The following is a 19,861-nucleotide window of genomic DNA, read 5'->3' on the forward strand; positions in this document are numbered from 1 at the left end:
GAGAAAGGGTCAATAATTTGATAGAAAAAGGGAGAAATCTACATGGATTTTATATCCATTGGTGACAATTAGGGAGAAATGCAGGAGCACTGGTTGTCACTATTTAAGAGAGAAGTGATGAAATTAGAGAGGATTTCATTAATCCCCCTCACTGTGTCACCTGCTCGTCTGCCCCGGAGATCCCTGGCTGCAGAGACAGTTCAATCCAGCACATTTCACACCGTCCTTCCTTGCCCTCCATCTCCGGTTGATTTTCCATCCCGCCTGGGCCGGACCCCTCCGACTCCAGACACGCAGAGGGGAAACCGCACTGGGCCCCGCCCCTGCTCTTTCACCACCGGAACCCCGCGTTTTGCCTCTGGGGCAGATCCTGCGCAGCCCCCTCCAGCCCAGGCGCGTTCCCCACTGGGGAGCAGATCCCCAGGGGGTGAGACCGGCGGCTCCCGGAGCCTTTGTGCAGAGGCTCTTCCCGGCCCGCCCCTGCGCTGGCTCCGAGATCTCTCCCTCACCTGGTGTCTCGGCTCGGGACCGGGGCAGCAGAGCCTGGGGCTGGCTCCAGCCGGGGAAAGCCCGCCCGGGCTGGGCACAGACAGAACTCCAGGGAAGCTCTCTCCTGGCACAGCCCCACCGTGGTGGTGGTGGCAGCAGCGGCGGCGGCGGCCCAGCTCGGGCTCCGGCTCCCAGCTCACCCTGGAGCCGGCGGCGCGGCCTACCCCGTGTCTCCTCTTTGTTCCCCCGGCCCCGTCAGGAGCTACCCGAGCCCGCGCCAGGCAGCAAGACGAGCGGCCGCCAATCAGGGACGGACGAGGGAGGTGGCGCACTGATGCGCCCGCTACCCCTCAGCCAGTAGAAGGCCGAGGGTGCCTAGCGAAGGGAGGTGGGCAAATGGGTCACTTCCGCTTCTTGCAGGATGTGAGCGCCCGTCGCTGGGGCAGCTGATTGCGTCACTTCCGGTCTAAAGAGCGTCAGAGCGACACCGCCCAACCCGCACTGGTGCGCTTCCGTCCTCCGCAGCCCAGATGTGGGAGGGTTCTGGGCTCAGCCCAGCCCCCATCAATCCACCCTCCTCGTAGCACCCCGGCCCGCCCTACTCCCCAGCCCACCCGTCCTCCTCGGAGAGGGAGCGCAGAACCTATGGGGCCCGCGTTTTCCCGTGCCCCCCGCACAGAACCATGCAGGAGAAACGTGCCGGGGGACACGCGCCGCTTTCCCCGCAGCCCAGGCCGCGCGTCTGTTCCAGCGGGCCTGCCCTGGGAGCAGCCCCAGAGACGGGGGAGAGGGGGCTGCCGGGCGTGCCTGCGGGATCACCGGGGGAGGCTGGGCGAACGTGGGTGCCAACGCGAGAGCGACCCTGCCCCGCTCTCTTCCGACTGCAGCTTCCTGGCCTGTAAGGATCACTGTCCTGCTGGTAAGGAGAGTGAGTTTGTGTGTGTGGTTTTCGGAGGGGGGTGAGGGAGTGAGAGAACCTGGATTTGTGCAGGAAATGGCCCACCTTGATTATCATACCCATTGTGAAGAGAAAAGGAGGACTTGTGGCACCTTAGAGACTAACCAATTTATTAGAGCATAAGCTTTCGTGAGCTACAGCTCACTTCCTCAGATGCATATCGTGGAAACTGCAGCAGGCTTTATATATACACAGAGAATATGAAACAATACCTATTCCCACCCCACTGTCCTGCTTGGGGTGGGAATAGGTATTGTTTCATATTCTCTGTGTATATATAAAGCCTGCTGCAGTTTCCACGATATGCATCTGAGGAAGTGAGCTGTAGCTCACGAAAGCTTATGCTCTAATAAATTGGTTAGTCTCTAAGGTGCCACAAGTCCTCCTTTTCTTTTTGCGAATACAGACTAACACGGCTGCTACTCTGAAACCTGTCATTGTGAAGAGAGTGGTCACTTTGTTATGAGCTATTACCAGCAGGAGAGTGAGTTTGGGGGGGGGGCGGAGGGTGAGAAAACCTGGATTTGTGCTGGAAATGGCCCAACTTGATGATCACTTTAGATAAGCTATTACCAGCAGGACAGTGGGGTGGGAGGAGGTGTTGTTTCATGGTCTCTGTGTGTATATAAATCTCCTCACTGTATTTTCCACTGAATGCATCCGATGAAGTGGGCTGTAGCTCACGAAAGCTCATGCTCAAATAAATTGGTTAGTCTCTAAGGTGCCACAAGTACTCCTTTTCTTTTCATGAAATAGTAGATTTCTTGATTCTAAAGAATGGAAGGAGTGAAACCAGCAGAATAAGGACAATGGACTTCAAAAAAGTAGCTATTAACAAACTCAGGGAACTGGTAGGTAAGGTCCCATGTGAGGAAAATCTAAGGGATAAAGGAATTTAGGAGAGCTGGCAGTTTCTCAAAGAGACAATATTAATGGCAAAATTGCAGGCTATTCAGATGAGAAGGAAAGATAGACAGCAAGAGGCCAATATAGTTCCATCAGGTGCTCTTTAATTACCTGAAAATCAAAAAGGAACACTATAAAAAGTGAAAATATGGACGAAGGAGTACAAAAAGCAAAACACAAGCACATAGGGACAAAATCAGAAAGGCTAAGGCACATTTAGCAAGGAACATAAAAGAAAATTGGAAGAGGTTTTTTAAAATATGTCAGGAGCTAGAGAAAGATGAAGTAAATTGTAGGTCCTCTGCTTAGCGGGGAAGGAGCACTAATAACTGATGACCTCAAAAAGGCTGAGGTGTTTAATGCCTATATTACATTAGCCTTCACTAAAAAGGTTAATGATGACCAGATATTCAACACAATTAATATTAACAAGGGGGAAGGAACACAAGCCAAAATAGGGTAACAGCTTTAAGATTATTTAGATGTATTATAGTCAGCAGGGCCTGATGAAATTCATATTAAGGAACTAGCTGGAGCAATCTCATAACAGTTACCAATTACCTTTGTGAATTCAAGGAGCAGTCCCAGAGGACTGGAGAAGGACAACATAGTACCTATCTTTAAAAAGGGAAACAAACAGGAGCTGAGGAATTATAGACCAGTCAGCCTAACTTGAATACTTGGGAAGATACTGGAACAAATTATTAAACAATCCATTTGTAAGCACCTAGAAGATAATAGGAATATAAGGAATAGCCAGCATGCATTTGTCAAGAACAAAACATGCCAAACCAACCTAATTTCCTTCTTTGCCAAGGTTACTGTCATAGCAGATGGGCGGAAGCAATAGATGTGATATATTTTGATTTCAATAAGGCTTTTGGCACAGTCCCAGATGACATTCTCATAAGCAAATTAGGGAAATGCAGTCCAGATGAAATTACTATAAGGTGAGTGGTCAACTGGTTGAAAGACCATACTCAAATAGTAGTCATCAATGATTCATTGTCAAACTTGGAAGGCATATTGAATGGGGTCGTGCAGAGGTCATCCCTGCATCCGGTATTATTCAATATTTTCATTAATGACACATAATGGAATGGAGCAGACGTTCATAAAATTTGCAGATTATGCCAATACAGGAGGGGTTGCAAGCACTTTGAGAACAGGATTAGCATTCATAACTGTTAGGGGGCTTATTCCTTCACCCACTTACTTCCCTGGTCCTTCTCGCATGAACAGAGAGCAACAATACCCGAAGTCCAAAGGTGCAAACAATTCGATGTTTATTGGGGTGAACTTCCAGCAAGCATGATTCCAGTTTCCTTCCTTAGTATCCTCCTTCCCAGCTCTGACACCACAGAGCCTTATACCTGTGTCCCTGTTCCCATTCCTACCTTTAGCCAAACATGATTCCAACTTCCTTACTCCCATTCCCTGTTCCCATTTCCCCCTTTAGCAAAACATGATTCCAATTTTCTTACCCCCATTCCCTGTTCCCATCCCCCTTACCCACATGCCCATGCCCACAGAGTTTTCATGCACACCCACCAAAGCAACAATCTAATCCCCCAGAGCCATCCCAAGGCTCAGTGTTCCCATCATTCCTCCCCTTTTCCTTTTCTTTTACCTGTGCGCACACACACAAAATTCTGTTTTGCCTAACATCCCTTGCACTGTAATTACTCTTTTTACACAACTGTACCCAATTACACTTCCATCTTGTACAACTAGACACAACCAGCGGCAGCCAAGTTAAGTTCCAATAGAAACCCCTTCCATCCTTTAGTGATTTTGATTACATTACCCAAAAGTCAAATAATTTTGATCAGATTCTCTCTCTGCCTGCTGCCTGCAGCAGTCCCTTATAGACCATTTCTGTGGGAAAAGGGCCCATTTTCCCTCAGAATAGCTGTAAAGGTTTCTGTGGACAGAAGCATAGTGGTGGTAGTAGCCACTCTACCTGACCTCCTTGGATAATTTAATTACGAAGCTTCCATCCAATGTGACTGCACAGAGTTGCACATACAGTTACATTTATATAACTGGGTTTTATCATTAAACAAAAACTTCCTTCTTGACATCTCACATAAGTATCCAAAGTACCCTCCATTAAAACTTCAGAAAAACAAGAGTGTGGAAAGGCAGGTTGCACTTTAAAACTTTTTTTTTTTTTCCTCCACTCCCCCAGGACCAAGTCTCAGATCCAGTCTCTAAAGGTGGTCTGTTAACTCTGCTTTTGACTTTAAACCCTTTTGTACCAAATCATCTTTCACTACCCCTAACTAATTTACAACCCTTCAGCAGCCCTTGCTGAAGCAGCACCAAACTTGAAAGATTACTGGCAGCTTCCCATAATGCTGCCCTTACTTCAAACCTCTCACAAGCAGACTGAAGTGCCTCCTTTCCCTGGAAGGCATTCAGTCCCCATGGGCAGGGACCTTCTTCCACTACCCATATACCAAGGAGGGTGGGCTCCTCAGCCACCCCCCATACCTCTGGGTCCCCTAACACTTCCTCCATTTCCTTTTTAATCTCATCCCAGGTTGACCCCTGTACCTGGTATGGGCCCTGGTTCTCCCTTATCCATTTATCCAAAAATCCTTTACCCTGGCTTGCCAGAACCCGCAACTACCATCACGAGAGTTCGCGATACCCCCTCCAAGCAGCTGCGCGGACTGTTGGGGAGGGGGATTTACAGGCTGCCACTCACCTATCCAATGCGATGCATCCGAGTCACCGGCACCAAGATGTTAGGGGGCTTATTCCTTCACCCACTTACTTCCCTGGTCCTTCTCGCATGAACAGAGAGCAACAATACCCGAAGTCCAAAGGTGCAAACAATTCGATGTTTATTGGGGTGAACTTCCAGCAAGCATGATTCCAGTTTCCTTCCTTAGTATCCTCCTTCCCAGCTCTGACACCACAGAGCCTTACACCTGTGTCCCTGTTCCCATTCCTACCCTTAGCCAAACATGATTCCAACTTCCTTACTCCCATTCCCTGTTCCCATTTCCCCCTTTAGCAAAACATGATTCCAATTTTCTTACCCCCATTCCCTGTTCCCATCTCCCTTACCCACATGCCCATGCCCACAGAGTTTTCATGCACACCCACCAAAGCAACAATCTAATCCCCCAGTGCCATCCCAAGGCTCAGTGTTCCCATCATTCCTGACACATAATGGAATGGAGCAGACGTTCATAAAATTTGCAGATTACGCCAATACAGGAGGGGTTGCAAGCACTTTGAGAACAGGATTAGCATTCATAACAACCTCAACAAATAGCAGAATTGGTCTGAAATCAACAAGATGAAAGTCAATAAAGACAAATGCAGAGTATTTCACTTAGGAAAGAAAACTCAAATGTACAGCTACAAAATGGAGAATAACTGTCTAGGTGGGAGTACTGCTGTAAAGAATCTTGTGGTTATAGTGGATCACAAATTGAATATGAATCAACAATGTGATGCGGTTGTGAAAAAAGGCTAATATATTCTGGGGTGTCTTAACAGGAGTGTCATATGTAAGACATGGGAGGTCATTGTCCCGCAGAACTTGGCACTGGTGAGGCTCAGCTGAAGTACTGTGTCCATTTATGGGCACCACATTTTGGGAAAGATGTGGATAAATTGGAAAGAGTCCAGAGGGGAGCAACAAAAATGATAAAAGGTTTACAGAAGTTGACCTATGAGGAAAGGTCAAAAAAACTGGGCATGTTTAGTTGTGAGAAGAGAAGACTGACAGGGAATCCAATAACAGTCTTCAAATATGTTAAGGGCTGTTATAAAGAGGACGGTGATCCGTTGTTCTCCATAAAATTCAACAAAGACAAATGTAAAGTGCCACACTTAGGGAAGAAAAAAACAAATGAACAAATACAAAATTGGGGCTAACTGACTTGGCAGCAGCACTGTGGACAAGGATCTGGGAGTTGTGGTGGAGCATAACTTCAACATGAGTCAGCGATGTGATGTTGTTGCAAAAAAAACAAATCCAATTTTGGGTTACATTAACAGAGGCATAGCGTGTAAGTCCTAGGAGGTGATAGTACTGCTCTACTCGGCACTAATTAGGCCTCAGCTGGAGTACTGTGTCCAACCTTGGTCATAGCTGTATAGAAATGATGTAGAGAAACTGGAAAGGATTCAGAGGTGAGCAACAAAGATGATCAAAAGGATGGAATGCAAGTCGTATGAGCAAAGGCTGAAGGACCTGGGTTGTTTAGTTTGGAAAAGGGGAGATTAAGGGGGAACATGATAGTCTTCAAATACTTGAAAGACTGCCATAGAAAAGATGGAGAAAAGTTGTTCTCTCTTGCAGAGGGCAGGACAAGAGGCAATGGGTTCAAACTACAGCATAGCAGATTTAGATTAAATCTCAGGAAAAACTTCCTAACTGTAAGAACAGTAGGACAGTGCCACAGACTGCCTAGGGAGGTTGTGGAAGATTCTTTACTGGAGGTTTTCAAAAGGAGTCTGGATAACCATCTATCTGGGATGGTTTGGACACAACAATTCTGCATCTTGGCAGGGAGTTAGACTAGATGACCCATGTAATCCCTTCTAACCCTACGATTCTATGTCCACTGAAGGCAGAACAAGAAGTAACAGGCTTAATCTGCAGCAAGGGAGATTTAGGTTAGATATAAGGGAAAACGTTCTAACTATAAGAATAGTTAAGCTCTGGAATAGGTTTCCAAGGAAGGCTGTGGCATCTTCACCATTGGCGCTTATTAAGAACAGGTTGGACAAACACCTGTCAGGGACGGGCTCAGTTTACTGGGTCCTGACTTAATGCAGGAGGCTGGACTTGATGACTTCTTGAGTTCACTTCCAGATCTACATTTCTATGATTCTCTGAGGCCTGGTCTACACTACAGAGTTAGGTCAATGTAGGGCAGCGTACGTTGACCTAACTCTGTAAGCATCTACACTACAATGTTGCTCCGGCCCATGTAAGTCACCCGCTATGCCGACCTAATAACTTAAGTGCTATGCCTCTCACGGAGGTGGAGTTAACATAGTTAGGTCAATGCAGTAGCAGTGTAGACACTGCATAAATTACGTTGACTTTAGTGGCCTCCAGAAGGTGTCCCACAATGATCCACCATGACCGCTCTGGTCACCATTTTGAACTCTGCTGCTGGCAGCCAGGTAAACAAGAACACACCCTGCCCCTTTTAAATTCCCTTTCTTGTTTGCTTGGCATGGAGAGTGCACATAGCAACCGCCCAACTGAGCATGCTGGCTCCATGCTGCAAACGTGCTGCTGCCTGGAGTACACAGGAGGTGGTGGATCTCCTAGGTGTGTGAGGAGAAGAGGCTGTGCAGGCACAGCTCCACTACGGCCCTAGAAAAATTGATATCTACTAGCAAATTGCTCAGGACATTGGGGAGAAGGGCTACAAGAGGGACATGCAGCAGTGCCATGTGAAAATCAAGGAGCTGCACAGGGCATACCAGAAGGCAAGGGAGGCAAACAGTCACTCTGGTGCAGAGCTGCAGACCTGCCGCTTCTACAAGGCACGGCATGCCATCCTCAGCGGTGACCCCACTCCCACCCCCAAGGGATCAATGGATACTTTGGTGAAGCTGGAGTTACAGGCCACTGTAGTGAACCCCGAAGAGGAGGAGAATCGGGGACAGGGGGATCCATTGACGCTGCAAGTCAGAACCTCTTTTTGACTCAAGCAGTCAAGCCACTCCCAGCAGTTCAGCATGGGCGAGCCTGATGCAGGGGAAGGAACTCTGGTAAGTATCCAGTTTGCTTTAATATTGCAGGGACACATCTGTTCATTTACTCTCTTTTAATCATGCTGCAAGAAGTAGTGAAATAACCAATAGAGATAGAGTTGCTATCTGCTTATCAACAGTTAGGCAGAGGGGGCCCTGCAGAACAGTTTGTTTAGGTGTACCAGGATGGCCTGTGAATCCTCCTTGGAGATCTCAAGGATGCTTTCCTGGAGGTAGTCTTCAATCCTCTGCAGAAAGTTTCTGGGAAGGGCTGCCTTATTTCTTCCGCCACAGTAGGACACTTTCCCTCACCACTCAGCAATCACTTCTGCAGACACCACTGCAGTACACAGACAAGCAGCACATAGACCTGGTCTGCAGCTGGACATATACAGGAACTGTCCCCTTTCAGCATCCCTTACCCTCAGGAGTAAGATTTCAGCTAAAGTCACCACAGCCTGTGGAAAATGGTGCCGGTATTCAGTTAAATTGCCATATCCGCATGTCCTCATGTCTGTGAGCTCCCTTGCTTATTGGCCCAGCTGCCACCCCACCCTCCCAGGCCATACTGACCATAGCTGGGACTGCCATTGTGCTCTGTGAATCCCAGCAGAAGTGGGAATGTAGTGCTTGTAACTTGAGTGGATAAAGGGGAATTAATGCACTCACAATAGTACCTCTTGTTGAGGTGCCGAGGATCCCACTATTATTGGGCTTGCCGAGCCGACACACAGGACCACACAAAGACTGGAGTCTTTGGTTACGAGATTACCATTTATTGCAGCAGGGACTTAGCCAGAAGAGAAAGTAAAGCAGTACCACCCATTTACCTCTCCTACATCCCAAGGAGTGAGCGCTGAGATCCTTTTCCATTTCCCCTTTATTGTAAACATCAGCCCTCCCACTCCCCAGGTGGGCAATTCTGGTCTCGGTCTTGGCCCAATAATTGGCCTCTACAAACAGTTCCAGGAATGTGGCCTTCCACATTCAAAAGTTCTGCAGCCACTGCTCATCATCCCATACCTGCATAACAATACGATCCCAAAAGTCAGTGCTTGTTTCTCAGGCCCAGAACTGGTAGTCCACTTTGTGCAGCTGCACCGTGAATGCCAACAACCACCTTGAATTGTTTGTTTCCATGGTGCACAGCAAAGCAGCATGCAAGGAATGATTATATTCAGTCTTGCAGCTCTAAAAATACTGCAGGATCAGTATTGCGTTGTGTTTGTAACGCTCATCACAATACTGAAGAGCAGTGTAGGATTCATGCTTCTCGTAGAGATGGCAGACAGGCTTTGAAAAGAGGCACAAAACATAATAGGATGCCCATGAAATGCTGGGATGGAGAAAACTGCATCATCGGACGTTGAACCCATGTGCCCAGTCACACCTTCACCACTCAGTGCCCCCATGATGTACTGCAAACCCTTCCCACAACACCTTGTGCTACATGGTGGAGAGTTGCACAGTTGGATAGCTATCAGTGGTGCATGTTAGGGGGCTTTCCTTTCACCCCCTCCCCTGGTTCTTGTCATGCAGACAGAAAGCAGAAGACCAGAAGTCTGAAGTGCAGGCAATGCAATGTTTATTGGGGTTAGCTTCAAGCAAGCATATCCATAGCTCTTACTCCACAGAGCCTTGTTTCCCTCCCCTCCTCCTTAGCAGGCATAAATATACCTCTAGTACACACCCTTAGACTCATGACACCCCAAAACGGAACATGACCCTAAATTGTAAGAGGTGAGACTGAGGTCTTTGTCCCACCTCTTTTGTATCCGATGGGAGGGATAAGGACCGAGGTTGTATTTCAGTCAGGGACAGGCATTTCTTTGGCCTTAGTAAAAACAATGACGAGTTCTTGTGGCATCTTAGAGACTAACAAATTTATTTGGGCATAAGCTTTCACAGGCTAAAACCCACTTCATCAGAATTCATAAAAAAAAAAAAAAACTTCAAAAACAGACTCCAACAAGAAACTGCAGAACTGGAATTAATTTGCAAACTGGACACCATCAAATTAGGCCTGAATAAAGACTGGAAGTGGATGGGTCACTACAAAAACTAATTTCCCCCTGCTGAGACTCACACCTTCTTGTTGAGTATTTGAAATGGGCCACCTTGATTATATTGGCCTCATTAGAACTACAAAAAGTATTTCCACCCCTTCTTGTCAACTGTTGAGAGTAGCCCACTTCCACTTTAATTGAATTGGCTCATTAGCACTAACCCCCCCACTTGGTAAGGCAACTCCCATCTTTTCATATGCTGTGTATTTATACCTCTCTACTGTATTTTCCACTCCATGCATCTGATGAAGTGGGTTTTAGCCCATGAAAGCTTATGCCCAAATAAATTTGTTGGTCTCTAAGATGCCACAAGGACTAGTCATTGTTTTTGCTGATACAGACTAATATGGCTACCCCTCTGAAACCTTTGGCTTTAGTGTTTTATACATTCCCTGCCCCCAACCCTCTTCCAACTGGTTGCTTGATCTTGCCTTGAGATAGGCGTTGAGGCAGTCTTCAAGTGTACACTCATATTATACTCCCACCATACCCAGTAACACTTTAGCTGGTCTTATCTGTTCCCATTATACTAACAAACCCATCTGACTAGGGTGAAGAAACACATGGTGTCTTTGTTCACACATATTAGTAAGGATATACGTGTATCATAGAATATCAGGGTTGGAAGGGACCTCAGGAGGTCATCTAGTCCAACCCCCTGCTCAAAGCAGGACCAATCCCCAATTTTTGCCCCATGTCCCTAAATGGCCCCCTCAAGGATTGAGCTCACAACCCTGGGTTTAGCAGGCCAATGCTCAAACCACTGAGCTATCCCTCCCCCGTATCAAAAATCAAATGGGCAAATGAAACGCAAAATTCTATCTCAGGTGGATATACAGGCCTGACTTCTACATTGTCACTAGCTCTCCTAACAGTGCACTGCTCTCTGCATCGATGCAAGTGCTGCTAGTGAGGATGTGCACTGACACAAGGAGCGTAGTGTGGACATGCAAAATTGACTTAATTATTGTGGAAGCTGTATGTCGTAACATAGGTCAACTTAATTGTGTTGTTTAGACATAGCCTGAGTCTATATCCATGTGCCCAGCACAGGATAATACTGAAAGGGAGACGTTTTAGTAAGGATGGAGGGAAGGGACTCTACACATCCAACTGCAGCAGAGGAGGTTCAGAGGTGTAAAATAGCTCATTCATCTCACTTAAATATTCTCAGCTGAATGATAACACCACATGTAGATGAATATATTCTAAAACACTAGCTGGGAGACACATGAATGGCTCCATTCATATCAGGGTGTTCCTTTCCTTCCTCCCCAGTGCTGAAGACCCTGTGATACACATCAAACATGCCCATTCTAAACACCTGACCCCCAGTCCCAGCCGTGTGTTCTTGGTGCATGATCTCAGCATACCTGTTCTCAGCTCAAAGAAGCAGGGTTTCCACAGAGAAACCCAGAGAAGCAGGATTTCCCCAGATCCTGGCTTACATGGGGAGGGGGGCAGAGAGAGGGGCTCAGACACCCTCAGAGGAGCAGGGACTCCCAGATCCTAGAACACATGAGACGGTACAGAGGAGACTCAGACTCTGCCCCCTCACAGGGGGTAGGGCTTCATAGAATATCAGGGTTGGAAGGGACCTCAGGAGGTCATCTAGTCTGACCCCCTGCACAAAGCAGGACCAATCCCCAACTAAATCATCCCAGCCAGGGCTTTGTCAAGCCGGACCTTAAAAATATCTAAGGAAGGAGATTCCACCACCTCCCGAGGTAATGCATTCCAGTGTTTCACCACCCTTCTAGTGAAAAAGTTTTTCCTAATATCCAACCTAAACATCCCCCACTGCAGCTTGAGACCATTATTCCTCGTTCTGTCATCTGCTACCACTGAGAACAGTCTAGACCCATCCTCTTTGGAACCCCCTTTCAGGTAGCTGAAAGCAGCTATCAAATCCCCCCTCATTCTTCTCTTCCACAGACTAAACAATCCCAGTTCCCTCAGCCTCTCCTCATAAATCATATGCTCCAATCCCCTAATCATTTTTGTTGCCCTCCACTGGAGGTTTTCCAATTTTTCCACATCCTTCTTGTAGTGTGGGGCCTAAAACTGGTCACAGTACTCCAGATGAGGCCTCACCAATGTCAAATAGAGGGGAACGATCACGTCCCTCGATCTGCTGGCAATGCTCTTATGTATACATCCCAAAATGCCATTGGCCTTCAGGCAACAAGGGCACACTTGGGTCATTCAGTCCTTCATTCAAAGCTTCAGTGTAGCAAAGCTCCTCCAGAGGTAAGAAGCAGGACTGAAGACAAGATGGAGGAGCTGCAGCAGCTTTTTATATTCTCTTGACATGTGGTCTTTCTTTCTTTGTTCCAATGACAAGCTGTCCATCACATGGCCTGGAAACACCTCAGTTCTGTCCATAGGCATATTCCTGCATACCTTGCTGAGTCACAAGGAGTGTCTGTCTTCTCTCAGTGGGTCAGTTGTATAGTTGATGGTCCTTAATGGGCCATCAAGCAGGCTAGGCAGAGCTGACACCAACTTGTCTAGGGTGTCACCCAGAAGCATAGCATAAGTTTGAAATACAGACAGTATTGAACCAATATTCATAACTTCAACTACAAAAATGATACACACATATACACAGCATAATCATAACCAGCAAACCATAACCTTATCTTAGACACGTTATTTGACCCCCTTTATACAAGATTTGGTACCACTACAGGTGCTTGGTTGTAACAATGTTCTATATGGTCCCAGTTCAAGTCAATAACTTCACACCATACTATGCACATTTATGCTGCAAATTTCAAAGCAATTCAAGTAACTGTGAAGATTTTAGATTACTTAGAAACTGGTTTTATCTATAAAAGACCCAGCAGTCTGCCATAATATATATATTTTTTAATTAAGAGGAAGGCTAGGTAGGGCAGCTAACAAAATTTCAGAAAAAGACATTTTAATGCTCAGGCCATAAAGCAGTTTCCTGGTAGATAGCATAGATATAAGGTCCTAAACCGGACATATGCATCAGTCACTAGCTGTGTCTCCCTTACTTTGCCCCATCTCAGGCCAGCACAATACAATCAGGGTAGTACCCCTTATTTACTTTCACAGGAAATTCAGTTCATTTTTCACTACCCTACAAATGTGTAATGTGCTTCAGATTTTACTACTGAAAATGCATGGCTGCATTGTAGAAATTGTTGGGGAAAAAATGGGAGGTCTTTCTGCTAGGGAGGAGACTGCTCTGGCTTTTAGTACCCAGGGAAAAAACAGGAGTTTTGTTTTGGGCAACATAACACTTAAGCAACAGAGATTTTCCTCCCACTTTTTGGGCAAGGATCAGAAATTAGTTTAAATTTGAACATCTCATTTCCCACTGAACCAAAACTCCAAGGCAACTACCTGTCCCACTGAACTTCTTAATTATTATTATATCCATCCAAAAAGGAGAAGCTCTTAGCAGGAACATCCATCTAAAAAGATAACAGGACCCCAGTATTTCCCCTGTATTGTAACAAATGCCCTTGTTTGACTCTTACCATCCTCCTGCATTACAATGAGATAATGTCATCTTTGTAAATAGGTACATAAAAATATAACATTTTAACATTATCCACCACACTGCATTTAATATCCATGTTGGACCCTTATATCTCCATGTCTTTCAGTCACTTATATAAGCACTTAGCAATGTTGAAATTTAAAATATTATCATTAGGCTTCAATGTTAACACCCCATTGAGATTAATGGTTTATATAGACAGATGGCATTGCACACAAGTCAGGTTTTGAGGGTTTAATTTGCAATCATGAGAATTATACTGGGGGTGTAAGAATGGGAGGAAGAGTTAAGATTCTCAGATATCAAGAGCATTATTATTCAGCATATTCCAACACAAAGACAATTATGTGGTAATTTATGCACCTCTGTAGGTGCACTATGCACTGGGCCCTTCCCATTCATCATCATGGACACACAGAGCTTGCCCTGTGATGTCATAATATTCTGTCACCTTGGATACACATGACTTTCAAGAGAGTCCAATCACACCACTGTGTTCAACTGCTTACTGCGTGGCAAAGGCCGCACAGCTGCTAACAGCCCCTAGGGGCCAGCTGTTGGAGGTTACTATCCTACTCGTTCCTGGGAGTTCAGTGACAAACTACCCAAAGGTTTATTAAGAGCTCAGGAGTGGGAGAGAAGGTAGAACAATTGAGGTCAGAGATTTTCAGACATATGCTTCAGACCTTTGGGGGCTCCCTTGGTGCTCTGAAGCCTGGGGCCTTACTTCCTTCACATGCCTGGAAGCATTCTAGTTCTCAGTGACTCCCTTCCTTTCCACACACAGGGAATTTGACCCTTAGAGTATTTCATGTATCCTCCCATACTCATACAGTTCTGCCAAAGTCCCTCAGTCCTGGCCCACAGGCCCTCTGCTATTCCAGTCCTGGGCTCCCTATCATGCTGCTCAGCCTATGCCCCTCTGTTATTCCAATCATACTCTCCCCAAGTCATCTCTCTTCTGATATCTCTCAGTACTGCTATTCTAGTCCTGGCTACACACTTTCTGTCCTCCCTCCCCCTCCCCCCAGCTCCTCCATCCCAAATTCATCCTGAATAAGAGACCAAGCATGAAAAATTTCAGGCCAACCAGTTAAAGTCTACCAACATTTCAATCAGTTAAAAACGGGAGATTTATGACTAGAGGGGTTAGCCAACCTTAAAATGTGTTCGTAGTTCTTCACCTACAATATATAACCTCCCATGCTATTGTATTTTGCTAGTACCCTTGGCACCCCAGCACTGAACATGGCATCCAAGAAAGAGAAGCCAGAACAAAAAGCTGAAGATATTGGAAAAAGCAAGCAAGGAGCAAACAGAAAGGAAGAGGATATATCCAAGGCAAGGAGCAGCACAGAACCGTTTGTCAAAGAGAGGGAGCAATATCTGGAGAAGGAATATAAGATCCTGACTGAGCATGTGCACATGTACATGAAGCGAGTAGAGCACTTCCTGTGGGAGAATGAGTTCCTGGATAAGGAGGCCCAGAAGATTCGGGAGGACAGCAAAGCCTACATGACCTATATAAGCAAACATACTCAGAAACACCAAAATGCTATCATTACACTAAACAACCAGAACCACTTCGATCTGGCAGAGGTCCGAAAGCAGAAGGAAGAATTGATCTCACAGTACACAGCTAAAGAGAAGGAAGTGAGGAACCAATTGATGGAGATGGAGACAAAGTATTCTCTTATGAAGAAGGAGGTTGAAGACTTGCAGCCCTTCAAGGACCTTCAGTTGGAACAGCTGAGCAGAATCAAGGAGCTGGAGAAAGAACTGCTGGTCACAAAAATCCAGCACTCAGAGCAAATGCACAAGGTCAAGAGCAGATTCCTGCAAGTAAAAGCTAAATATGAGCTGGACTCTCATCAGAAGGTTCAGTCTCTGGCCAAGAGAGCTGAAGAGGAAGCTGTACGCAGTCTAATCCAGCACACCAAGCAGGTGAAAGCAGAGAATTGGCGACTGCGCCATGAACTGCTCAGCCTCATCCGACGCTCACACATCCTCAAAACCTTCAAGCTTCAACTAAGAGAGCAGCAACAGCAACTCCTCCGGGAGTACCATTATAGCCAAGACCTCACACGCATGCGCCATTGGTTAAATAAATCAGCATAGGGCTCAAACAATGAGGTCAACAGCTTTGGCAGCTCCCTCAAAAGCATCACATCAGCCAAGATCAGACACATCCCTACTTCCCTCACTAGTGCCAAATCATAAAGTGAAGGTTAAATTCAACTTTCATAGTTAAGTGACATTTGAAAGTGCAATTCCTTTTCGCCACAATATAAGTAACTAAAATTTCCCTCTCTGGAGGCAGACTATGATGATCAATAAATTGATGCTTTCCTACCAGCAGATAATATTCTTGATTAAAAAAAGACAGGGGAGGGAATGGAGAGAACAACAATAAAAAAGTAAGAAGTTCTTGAGTGCAGGTACTAGTTTCTGAGGGTATGATTGATCTCATGATCAGCTAATATTATGGTCAGGTCTTCAGCCCCACTCTAATTCCTCTGCATTACTTTGGCGGTATAAAGAAGTTGTAAAGATGGACTCTCTGACCAGATGAGGAATCCTTACATAGCACAGAACAAACATATCTGAAAGAATATTTTGTGGCTACTGCTGGAACATGTAGTCATTCCATGCTGTGTTTGTACACACTGCAGACTTGAACTGTTGAAAGTCTGCTATCCCCATCTACACCAGTTTTCCAAACCCAAGTCACTGAGGTAGAAATCCAGACAGAAACCTTAAATTATGTAATCCCAAAACCAGTGTTCAAAAGAGAGAACACAAAGAAATAAACACATGAGCAGCATATAGGTGCACTTACGGCAGACAAATCCCTTTCACGTCACACAATGTAAGCAAAAATCAGGCTATTCAGCCTTTGGCCATAAGCTACAAATAACAATAAAAGCCAATATTCATTGATTTCCCCATTTGACTGTTCCTGTTAATTGTTATCATCCCTGATCATCTCATCTCCAAAATTGTTGGCAATCAGTCTATTTCTGATAGCTTAAAGTCACCTCCTCGTCCAGGTACATCAATACTTACTGATCCTGAGCTTCCTCAGCAGCCCCATTAGCAGGGGCTATGACTGCCATTACTTCTGCATTCTCACAACAAGGGTAGCCTATATCTTACGGCCATTTTGTGGTGCATACAACACATCAGGAGTATCCTGCTAATGTTTTCCATGACGGATAGTAACGTGTCACTAGAGCGAATCATAGAATATCAGGGTTGGAAGGGCCCTTAGGAGGTCATCTAGTCCAACCCCCTGCTCAAAGCAGGACCAATCCCCAACTAAATCATCCATGCTGTGGATATAAAAAGAAAAAGCAAGAATTGGCTGGGCTCGGCTGATCCACAACGTCTGATCTATTCGCTAGCCCAGGGGTCTCCAAACTTTATGAGACGAGGGCCATATTAGATTTCTGAAGGAGCTTCACGGGCCGAAGCAACTGTGAAAGAAATTAAGTATATGCAAATATATGCAAAATCATTAAAAAACACTGTTCTACTCTGTGTCAGCATTGCATTAAATTCTAAATCAGGTATAAAAGTTAATCGATGCAGGTTCTGTGAATACGTTAAAAATTATTTCACTTTTTTTTAAATTTTATTTCTAAAGACCTCACACATCTGTATCATACAAATACTGCCTGTTTCCTTCTTCCTGTACCTGCTCAGCTGTAGCAATGACTCTCCCCCAAGTTGGCTCCCCTTTTGGGGGGACCCCAGCTCCCAAGGGCACTCACCCCATCGCACAGCTCAGCTGTACTGCCGCCCCTCATAAGCTGCTGCTGGCGGCCCCTCCCCAGCCTGCTTGGCATGCCTACTCAGCTGTTTGCCACTTCTCCCCTGTTGGTTGGGGAGCCGGGCAAATGGAAGCCCCAGGCCGGATCTGGCCCATGGGCCGTAGTTTGGAGACCCCTACTCTAGCCTGTAAGCAGTCCCTTGGGAGTGACCCCTTTATTGTGCTTGGCCCCAAAGACCCATATAGGTCTGTAGCAAAGTGACAACTCACCGGCGCAGTGCCTCCTGCTGGTCATCCAGGAATTAGCTCTTTTCCAGCATATGGAGTACCCTGTGCAGGCCAGTGTCTCGCCTGCCACTGGCCCCGTGTCCCTCCCAGACCCCAGTGCCTTTTACCTCAGGGTTCTGCCCTAGCCATGGGTCCATGCTCTGGGTCTCCCCTCCCAGGGGAACCCCCAACCCTCTAAACCCACCTTGCCTCAGTGGCTACTGCCAGTCATCATCTAGCCCCCACTCACTGGGGTGAACTACAGTCTGTCATGTCCACTCATCACTGGCAAGGAGGTTAGGACTGCTGCCTTTGCCTATTCCCAGACTGTATCTCTGCAGCCCCAGTATCTCTGTAAGCCTTCATCAAGGCCTGCAGTTTTACCAGACTGGAGCTCCCCAGCACTGCTCCAGTTTGGGTACCTTCCTCTCAGGCAGCTAGCCCTTCTCCCTCCAGGGCTGGAGAGAGACTCCTTTGTTGCCTAGCCCCACAGCCCTTTTATCAGGGCCAGCTGGGCCCTGATTGGCATGGCCCCAGCTGTGGTTGCATCCCCAATCAGCCTAGCTTGACTGCTTTTAATCCCTGCCTACTGAAGTGATGTTGAAATGCCAATAGTGATCCTGGGAGACCCAGCCTATCCCTTACTCCCATGGTTCATGAAGCTGTTGTGACACTCTATACTTTGGGGGAGTGCCCTGTAAATCCCATATTCATAATTTATATATAATTGTGATTGTCATAAATATAAAGGGAAGGGTAAGCCCCTTTGAAATCCCTCCTGGCCAGAGGAAAACTCCTCTCACCTGTAAAGGGTTAAGAAGCTAAAGGTAACCTTGCTGGCACCTGACCAAAATGACCAATGAGGAGACAAGATACTTTCAAAAGCTGGGAGGAGGGAGAGAAACAAAGGGTCTCTGTCTGCTGCCTTTGCTGGGGATAAACCAGGAATGGAGTCTTAGAACTTTTAGTAAATAATCTAGCTAGGTACGTGTTAGATTATGATTTCTTTAAATGGCTGAGAAAAGAATTGTGCTGAATAGAATAACTATTTCTGTCTATGTATCTTTTTTGTAACTTAAGCTTTTGCCTAGAGGGATTCTCTATGTTTTGAATCTAATTACCCTGTAAGGTATCTACTATCCTGATTTTACAGAGGGGATTTCTTTACTTCTATTTACTCCTATTTCTATTAAAAGTCTTCTTGTAAGAAAACTGAATGCTTTTTCATTGTTCTCAGATCCAAGGGTTTGGGTTTGTGGTTACCTATGCAAATTGGTGAGGCTTTTTATCCAACATTTCCCAGGAAAGGGGAGGGGTGCAAGTGTTGGGAGGATTGTTCATTGTCCTTAAGATCCAAGGGTCTGGGTCTGTAGTCACCTAGGCAAATTGGTGAGGCTTTTTACCAAACCTTGTCCAGGAAGTGGGGTGCAAGGTTTTGGGAAGTATTTGGGGGGAAAGACGTTTCCAAACATCTCTTCCCCAGTAACCAGTATTTGTTTGGTGGTGGTAGCGGCCAATCCAAGGACAAAGGGTGGAATATTTTGTACCTTGGGGAACTTTTTGACCTAAACTGGTAAAGATAAACTTAGGAGGTTTTCATGCAGGTCCCCACATCTGTACCCTAGTGTTCAGAGTGGGGGAGGAACCTTGACAGTGATATTTAATATAAAGCATGCCATGTGAGGTATCATGGGAAAGGATCTGCTGAAAGTCATTGTTCTAGCTAAATATGTGTATCATTGGTGCATATGAAGTTATGAGACTGTGTTGTATGGTTGTCACTAAAATATGCTGTGAGTTGGGGAATTGCCCAGATATTAGATCCCCAGAGACAAGTAGAAGAGAGCTAACGAACACCTGGGTGGGTGTTGAACAACCATCAGCAGCCATTATCCAGCAAGAGAATTACAATTCAATGACTCACTTGCACAAGGTCACACCAGGGGAATTGCTCAACCTTGCATGGTGACTCAGCAATGCCCACCAGACATGCCTGGACTTATGTTTTCCAAGCACATGGAATTAAGGTATAAAACAGAACACAGTGGTTCCACTCTTCGTCCTTCCTCTTCTCCTCCACCTCTGCTGAAGGCAATGAGAATGCTGGAGCTGAAGATACTGGTCCTGAGGCT

General features: G+C 46.1%; 2 protein-coding genes across 11 annotated transcripts in view; one reads left to right on the forward strand and one right to left on the reverse strand.

Annotated features, from left to right (window-relative positions):
* Positions 1 to 1,000, reverse strand: part of LOC311515814 (uncharacterized protein) — a 37,840-nt gene extending 36,840 nt beyond the window's left edge. For 5 of the 10 annotated variants that reach the window (XM_084619173.1, XM_084619174.1, XM_084619171.1 and 2 more), the window contains exon 1: positions 510 to 919. The gene's annotated coding sequence lies outside the window, so the exon portion shown is untranslated. The other 5 variants (XM_084619169.1, XM_084619167.1, XM_084619175.1 and 2 more) reach the window with 3 other exon arrangements.
* A 267-nt stretch (positions 1,001 to 1,267) lies between these two features.
* Positions 1,268 to 18,926, forward strand: CCDC166 (coiled-coil domain containing 166). The gene is made up of 2 exons (XM_084619176.1): positions 1,268 to 1,408; positions 14,914 to 18,926. The coding sequence occupies exon 2, from the start codon at positions 14,939 to 14,941 to the stop codon at positions 15,806 to 15,808; it is 870 nt and encodes a 289-aa protein (XP_084475302.1). The 5' UTR covers positions 1,268 to 1,408; positions 14,914 to 14,938; the 3' UTR covers positions 15,809 to 18,926.
* The last annotated feature ends 935 nt before the right edge of the window (positions 18,927 to 19,861 follow it).

The sequence above is a fragment of the Lepidochelys olivacea genome, assembly GCF_965140295.1.
Source record: "Lepidochelys olivacea isolate rLepOli2 genome assembly, chromosome: 2".
Classification (NCBI taxonomy): Eukaryota; Metazoa; Chordata; order Testudines; family Cheloniidae; genus Lepidochelys; species Lepidochelys olivacea.